General features: G+C 37.8%; 1 protein-coding gene across 1 annotated transcript in view; it reads right to left on the reverse strand.

Moving 5' to 3' along the window:
* The window catches only part of si:dkey-100n23.5 (cyclic AMP receptor-like protein A), a 79432-nt gene that overhangs the window by 51184 nt on the left and 19501 nt on the right, over positions 1–8747 (reverse strand). The window contains exon 9 of the mRNA XM_024286116.2: positions 3502–3580. Within this exon, the coding sequence (XP_024141884.1) occupies positions 3502–3580 (79 nt within the window). The remainder of the gene's footprint in view (positions 1–3501; positions 3581–8747) is intronic.

Raw genomic sequence — 8747 nt, forward strand, 5'->3', positions numbered from 1 at the left:
GCGGAGTATTTAGAATTAAGCCTCGTTTCCACTGAGTAGTCCAGTATGGGAGGAGTAGTAGGGGATGAACCAGTTAATTCTAGTGAGCGAATCCTCTCAGTTAAGCCTCGCCTACACCGAGCGGTTTGCGTGGTTAAGACCACTAGCATGTCATTGTAGTGCAGCGACTCGAAAAGCAACAACAATGGAGGTCATCCAGCAGCTCGACTTTTTCTTCCTTATCTTTTTGTACATCGTGTAGAACAGGAGTTTAATGTTGTTTGAAAGAAGATTGCAAAGAATACCACCATAAAGAGGAAAGCGGTAACGCTAGCTAAGCACTAGACTGGAGCTTTCTAAAGTCGTCACTTTCTGCCAATTAGCGGGTCGCTACAGCCACTCCGCCCCAACTGTCCCGTTCCATTTTTCTATGGCTCCACAACGGAGTATCTCAAGAGGTACGAGTCGGAACTCTTTAATGGGCCCATTTAACTATAGAAATGCTCAAAATACCGGATCGAACCGTCATCACAATTTCCCCAGGACTCCCTAGAAAAAGAGGTTTAAAATCTCAGAGGAATCCACCCTGGTTAAATAAAGGTTTTTAAAATTTGAATAAAGTAATACTAAGAAACAAAGTTTTAATCTTAAATTATTTTACGTCCTCAATCATGATAAAAACGCTACTAAAACATGTAAAACACATCAAAACCCCAATTCTCATTGGAGTGAGTCTTTAAAGCAGCTCTGCTGCTGAAATGTTAACGGGTACAGCCCCGGCGAATCAAACATTTAAAGTCTGTAAAGACTTATTAGCTTTTACTTCCTTCCAGATTGAACGAGCTCACAAAAATCAAGAGGAGTGGGTGCTACTAAGCCCCAATTTGCAGCAATTTCACCCCCATCTTATCTCAAAGAGGATGTGCAAACTTCTGTCCAGCAAACATCCCACCCCTTTCCACTCAGACGCTCGGTTTTTGTCTTTTTTTTTTTCTCCTCTGGTGTGCCACCACCTACTCCGCTTTGAACGCTTTTGAAATTATTTCAAGGGAGACAGCCCGCAGCCGAAAAGAGATAAAGCTTGAGCTCTTCATAAATACGGCGTCTATGTGTGGGGGGGCAAAAGAGGCAGACTGAAGGGGGGGGGCGAGACACGGTGAAAATGAGGGGGAGTAATGACAGGGAGAAAACGAATGAATGCTAAAAAAAAAAAAAAGGAAATGAGGAAGGTGGAAGACAGATGCAGGAAGGAGAAGAAGAGATAGCTGAATAGTGTGAGCTGAATGAGTTATGAGACAGGGCTACATTCATTCCTTCTCGTTATCGCAGACCTGATACGGAGCTATACAGCCTCTTCTCCTTGCCCTGCCCCTCAGCTACCTGCTGCCTGTCTCTGCTGTTGTCTTCCGGCTTCCTCCCTATCTCAGCAAAATCTGCCTAATGCCATCCTTCACCCCATCGCCACCCGCACAAAGAATGCCCTCATTCAAGGCAGCCTCTCATTGGAAGTCTTATGAGTTTTTTTTTCAACCGGCTTCTCCCTTATCGTCCCTTTGTATCCTCTGAATCACATCAAAAAACACACCCACACTCGGTTACATAAGGCTGGTGGAGTGTAAGGTGTCATCGGATCACGGGCACAGCAGCTGCAGTTCTTTACAGAGCTGGCGCTGGACTCCTACTTCCCCATTACAGCGGAAAGTTTCAGCCAGCAGACCAAGCATGCAGCGAAACTGAAGCTTATCCATGGTATTAGCAGTAGAAGACATCGAAGAACAAAGAAGACTTTCCAGTAATATCACCTTTAAATCACTTATTTAACCTCAAGATGCTTCATTTTCTATTAAAAATCAAAGATTTGTTAAAAATATTGATCAACTTTAAAGTCAAGCTCACAATTAGAGAAATTCAAAAATTACATTATATTAATAATCTGAAGTACTCTATTATGTAGCATTAAAGGAAAATCTGGGTTGGCAATCCATCTCTCATCATCTTTGGACCGATTGTAACAGTTTTCTAAGTGGTCTCTTCATTATAATGATGCTGTTTTAAGCCAAAAATAAAATAAAAAACATAGTTTCTGTAGGGCGGCAGGAGTTCATCAAAAATTTGCCTTTGAGTTGTGTGTAGGACCACTGACGCAGAGCAACCCGCCCGCCCCTTCCCGTCATCCATCTGTTTTTGTGTTCTACTACTAGCTTATATCCCCTAACGCCCTCAACCTAGCGTTACCGTTGCAACAACATTCCCAAACAATATTGGAGCAATATTTTCTACATCACAAATGCAAACATTTTTAAACAGCATTGTTTTATCTGTACCTAATTCACAACGATATTAATTTAAAAAAAAAATCTTTAAAAAAATAAAGAGATGCAGTTTTAAGCTTAGACGGTTTTGCATCGTACTTAATGGACAAAAAGCCTGAACTTTGTTTCTCAAAAAAACGACAGCCGGCCTTATAATTCGAAGCGTTGGATTTATTCTGGTTATGTTTTCTGAAGTTGAAGCGATTTTGAGTCAAAATGTTAGTTTGTTATTTTACACGTTGCTATCAAGGTTGGGTATTATTGTAAATACCTAGTGTTACTAACAAGGTTTGGAGTTAGTGTAGTCAAACTAGTGTTTGTTTTAGTGGTAAAAGTCTGTTGTTGTTTTTTTTACATGTTGCAAACAATGTTAACAGTTACAGACATTGTTGAAATGCTAACGTGGCTAATATGTAGCGTGTCGCAAACAATGTCTGGACTTTCTCTATAATCCCTAACCACTTTTTTTGTCCAATAGCAAATATGACCCAATAAATACAAACATTTTAAAGACTATTTATGAATCCACTTTGTTCTGATGATGAAGCCACTCGGATGGTTTATAACTTTTTTTCACCAAAAATTGTTCCAATGCAATGCACTGTGATCTACATTCGCCAATCAAGTGAGCACCGATGCTTCTGTGATATTTCTATGGAACTCAATTTTGTAAAAAAATGTCAAATAAACTACTAAGTAATAAGTAGAGAAGGCATTCGGACAAAACCCTAGAGTTACAGAGAATGCAGTTAATTATGACTGACTGACTTTTTTGTCTCGGTTAATGTGCCTTATTGTGCACCTTGTATATGACATAAGTTCAAAAATAGACAATTCACTGACAATTCACTTTATAAACCGGTGCAGAAAATACAGTATATGTCCTCCATTATTGTAAAACATGTTAAAAACACTAAAACACGATTTTCATCAGAGTAGGTCTTTAATTCAAAGGACCAGATATACATTGCTATAAAAAACTAAATCAAATGACAAAATAATGCATAATTTACTATGCAGTTTTTCAGATAACTGTTACAGTGATTTCTTGTTTAATAAAATAAACATTTCTTAGTTTTATTTTAAGTAAATGAGATTCTTGTGTTTTCTGTTAACAATGAGGGTTCATTTTATTGAGATTTTGTTGTCATTTGGATGTAAATTTCTAACTTTTCTTGGCCCCATGAGCGTACACATGCTGAGCACTCACTCTCTTATTGGCCACACAGATGATCCTGGCGTAGCAGCAGATCATCAGGAAAATGAGGCTGAAAAGAGGCACGTACCATCTGCAAAAACAGGAAAAAAACAAGCCATCAGCAAGCTAAAGATGTGGGCAGCTCGACAAAAAATATATAAATTCTCTGGCGGTTTCTTTCTTCTGGCCCTTTCTTTGCTCTACTTGTTGACCTGCTTTATCATAACGATCTAATGATGTGTTTGTCTTGCCAGCTTGAAGCAACCCACGAGTGCTGGCCTTTCTACACAGACACATTTTGTAATTAATACCTTTATAATAAAGTCAGAAAGTTTAATTCATCACACAGACTAGAGAACTGATGAGTTACAAAGAATGGATGTAGGCATACTTCTGAGATTGTTTAATTATTTTGAAGAAATACAAATTATTCTATATTGCAACAGCTCATTTTTTTGAACAAAAAATGGCTACAACTTGTACCATTTGATAAAACTGTTTTGTGCATCCAAATATTATCCTTTAGGTGCAGGAAAAATATCAAATAAGAAAAATATTAAGAAGTCAGAGGTCAGAATGGGTTTAGAAAATAAAAGCTACATGAAATTAAAAAAACAAAGCAAGAAAAAAAGTTCACTTTTTTATTTTGGTTCCTCTACCTACACAGATTATTAAAAAAGCATTATAAACACATCATCCACGTTAACTCCATAACCTTCTTGGTTGTCATTTTAGCTGTGTTCACAATTTTTACACTTTTTTTGCAGCAACTCTTTTATTTACTTCAATATTTCATCTTTTTCTTTGTACATATTTTTTTATATGTCAGTGATGCCCTGTGCATCTTTTTGGAAAAAGAGTTATTGTTCTGTAAATCCTTTTGATAGATTTCTTTAAAAAATTCAGACGAAAAATATATTTTTATTTAGTGCTTTAAAAAAAATCAAGTTTCAAGAAATTCCTGTTTGATAGACATTTCTTCTTTGCATAGGTCAAAGGTTAGCGCCAGAAACAATATGTTTGGTGTTAAAAATAGAGAATTTGTAAGTTAAAATATGAATTAAAAAAGGGGGGAGATTTTGATTCAATAAGAGTTTCTTTAAGTGTGAACTTTATTGTTGAAGGCCAGTCTATTAAGAAGTTACGACGGAGTATTGGGGCTACCAAAGACAAAATAAAAAAAAAGAAAGAAAAAATTCAGAATGTATGACTTTTTTTGTCATAAACTTGTGACTTTTGTCCCGTAAATTTATTATTTTTTTGTGAATTTACAACTTTTTTGGCGTATATTTTATGACTTTTTTCCGTAAATTTACGACTTTTATCTCGTTAGTTTTTATGACTTTTCTTTCTCATTAATTTCTGACTTTTTTGGGGGGGAATGTACGAGATTTAAAGTAATACATTTACGACTTCAAAACATGTACATTTACAAAAAAGAAGTAATAAATTTAGTGGATGACTTTTTGAGTAATAAATGTATAACTTTATCCTCGTAAATTTATGAGATTTAAAGTCTTCATTTAAAAAAAAGTTTTCTTGTTTTGTAAACTCCATCGTAAGAAAGGTTTTCAGTGTGACTAAGTGTTGGAGAGATTAAATAAAACTACAGAAGTTTTTCAAAAAAATCTGCGAAGATCAAGTAGATCTATAATATTAGCAGATAGGTGTTAACCATCGAAAAATGGTCGAGTAGTTTTATTAAACTGCGTCTGCTGCTCAAAAGCGAGCCGTTTGGGTACATAGAACTGTAACCAGTGTGGATAATATAGGCAAAATAAGGATTACATTTGAATTTTGAGGCATAAAGTAATAAATAAACTGCCAATGTGGCTAAGGTCTTTAAAGAAACAATCCTGTTTTAAAAACAATCAGCTTTAAATTAAAGTAAATTAGACTTTGGTCCAATTAATGTGTTAAAATTTCATGCTCAGAATCTATGTAGTTTATATGAATACTCTGAGCTTAAAACTGAGCAAGATGAACTGAAGAAGATGGAAAAACATGGATAAAAAACAAGTATTTTCCATCAGTCATGTTCAATGCAAGAAAACCATAAAAACAAAATCCTAATTTCAATATTCATTTGTTTTTGTAGGGGGGGGGGCAGCATTATATCAGCTCTCCGAGTTAGAATTCAAAGCTCAGGAAGGTTGTTGCATTAACCTTTGACCAAGAGGTTAAAACTTAGTAGCTTCAACGTTTTGTTCTTTTATTTCAGCTCATCACTTAAACAGATGAAGTCATCTTGAAGGGTAGTCTACCTTTTTTATCATTAAAATCAAATTAGAAGCAAATATTTTGAGTCAAGGTAATTTATAAGAAACATTTGAGGTTTTAGACAATTTGATCAGACAGGTTAATAATGTTGACCTTGACTCTAGGAGTCATGAAGTCAATCAAACAATAAAACAACACAATCCACTGCTTTTATCATCAAATTTGAGGCTGAATAAAAAAGAATGATGCTGCAATTAAGCATTAATATCTTAAAGAGTGTAAAACGAGTCTTCATGCATTAAAATGACCATACATGGGATATTTTTTGACTTGGTACGCCTTGACCTAACTGCACATAGTTTCAGTGCCTTAAAATAAATAGAAAAAAATGCTGCCAAGGTGACAAAACCAGAAAGAGGCAGCGCTCCTGTGGGATTGATGTTTGCCAGTCAGCGAAGCGTGAGTGAATGTCAGGTATTTCTGAGCTTATAAAAGAGCTCAATGAGCAAGAGAAAAGGCATGACGGCTTTGTTGGAGAGGCAGCTTTTGTATTGTGCAACCTCTTGGGAGGTGATGTAAGCTCTGAGGAGTTTCAGCTTCTCTCTATAATCATGAAACAGTTCTTTGTCTCACTTTGATAGGCTGATTCCTAACCTACATCTTCTGTGTTCGTTCTCCTTCTGTCTCAAGCTGGGGCTGCCCAACCTGGACTACCACCTGCCCAACTTGACAATGATCGTCTAGAGCAGGGGCGGGCAATTTATTCTGGACCGCCAAACTAAAGTAATTATGGTGTCTCCCCATAAATGGTGCACTGCAAATAAATTGGGAACATAAACTCATCGGTGGAATTGGCACTAAAATGAAAATGAAAACTCCAAAATGTTGTTTGTAAATAATATATATTTATTTTCTATCAAAAATAAAACATGTTTTTGTCAAGATTCCATGTTATTTCTCTCTCTTATGACGTGGATTACCTAAACACACCCCGCATCAGCTTCTGGTTCGACCCTTCTGACAAACTTTAAAACCCTCTGTGGCCCATAAGCTAAAATGTTTGCCCATCTCTGGTCTAGAACAAGTGCTTCAGGACTTTTGGTCCAGGTTGCACACTGGAAATAGGTAGTTAGAAAACAAGCAGGGAAGCCTTATCTAATGTATTATAGCTGTATTATGTAAAGTTCTACTCCAATCCTCTTTTGCTCTATTTAAAAAAAATCCCAGTGATAATTTAATTAAAATTATAGCATTTTAGCTTAAAAAAAGGTGTCATTTTCTGGACATAGTTTCTGCAGAGTGGCAGAAAATCATCAGAGTATGCCTGCCAGTATGCCTGCTCCCTTTCCCATCATCTATTTGTCTACACCACAGGTGTCAAACACACACCGCATCAGGACCGCCTGGTGGTTTAATCCGGAGCGCCAGGTGGTTTAATCCGGCCCAGTCACAAAGAGAAAAAATATAAGAATGTTGGAAAAATCTAGTTTCTAGCCCGTTCTTGTGGCGAGATGGTTATTCAAAGAAATGGCTGCAGAGTGCAATTCCGCCACTAGGGGAAGCAAATAAACAAAATAACGAGCTTAAGAAATAAACAGTATTTCTTTGTAAGCACATGCCTAGTCTGGGTAACATGCAGTTAGGTTCCATGTTAGAATCACCGCTGTTAGGTTGCTATAAAAATTATCAGGTGTGACGCAACAATTACCAAAATTTTGAGTCAAAAAGATAATAATAGCTCTAATATTATAATCATACAATAGACTAATTTTTTCTCAGGCTGAGAAAGAAACAAAACAAAGCTACAGATAACAAGTTGACCATATGTTATTATGTTACTGGTCCGGTTAGCTTGAGATCAGACTCCTATGTGGCCCCTGAACCAAAATGAGCTTGACACCCCTGATCTACACCACCTTACAGCCCCTCACACCACCAACCTAACATTACTGTAATAGTGCAACAAAAATGGCGAACAATATTGTAGCTATCCAGTCGTACAGTTTAGACACAAGAAAAACAAAGACGTTCATGGATCAATTTGGCTGCAAGTGGATACATCAGAATGGAGAAGAAGGGGAGCTTGCGGCTTGCCGTAGTGGCCTCTACATCACACCTGCTAGCTTATTCCAACAATCCATTTTTGTCTGCTTCTGAAAATTTAAATAAATAGAAACACAATTTTCAGTTTTATTTTCTTCATATGTCTGCCGTCATGACAAAAAAATGCCACAAGAACATGCTAAAAACCCAATTCCAATCGGAGTGGGTCTTTAACATCCGAACCAAAAACCTTACTCCAAGTGGACGACGGATGCAAAAGCTGACAGATGAAATTGACGAAGAGAAGTTTGAATCTGTGTCTGACCTACAAATGCGAAACTTCCATCAGAAAATGGTTTGGGAATAAATGCCCAACACTGTGCCCGGAAAGTCCTTGGCACGTGCTCTAAAAACTAAAAACTTTAGATGCATCTCAGAAGACAAATTCTAGGTCCTTGGCCTAATTTGGGTTTGTCCGTATTTCCCTTCCATGCCTGAGGACTGACAGAAGCTCGCCATGCATTATCAAATTACATCTAAAGCATCCGTCGGAGAGAGATGCTCCATTACATATGATTATGTTTTCACGGGGAGCGGTGAATGTGCACGTGCTCGTGCGCTCTGCTTGAATAACAGCACGGGACGGTGACGGAGGGAGACCTGCGCGAGCGTCACCCCAACGTGATTTAATAACCTGCTCTCCGGAATAAACAGCGTCCAATTACACCGGAGCGCGTACTGTTAATGATGGAAAGACGAGCTGGGGGGTGGATGGGTTGGTGAAGAGGGGAGAGGAGGGGGGTGGCCTTTTTAACGATAGTGTAGGGGGCTGAGACGAGGAGAGAATGACGGGCGGCAGCTACAAAGTGCTCTAATTAGCATGATAATGATCTGCCATTAGAGTCCGCTGTGCTCTACAGCTGAGCACTAGCCGGGGAGCAGGAGGGAGACGGAGTGAAAGAGAATGAAATAGAAGCAGAGGGAGAAGATTCAGA

This window comes from Oryzias melastigma, linkage group LG21 (genome assembly GCF_002922805.2).
Source record: "Oryzias melastigma strain HK-1 linkage group LG21, ASM292280v2, whole genome shotgun sequence".
NCBI classification, from domain to species: Eukaryota; Metazoa; Chordata; class Actinopteri; order Beloniformes; family Adrianichthyidae; genus Oryzias; species Oryzias melastigma.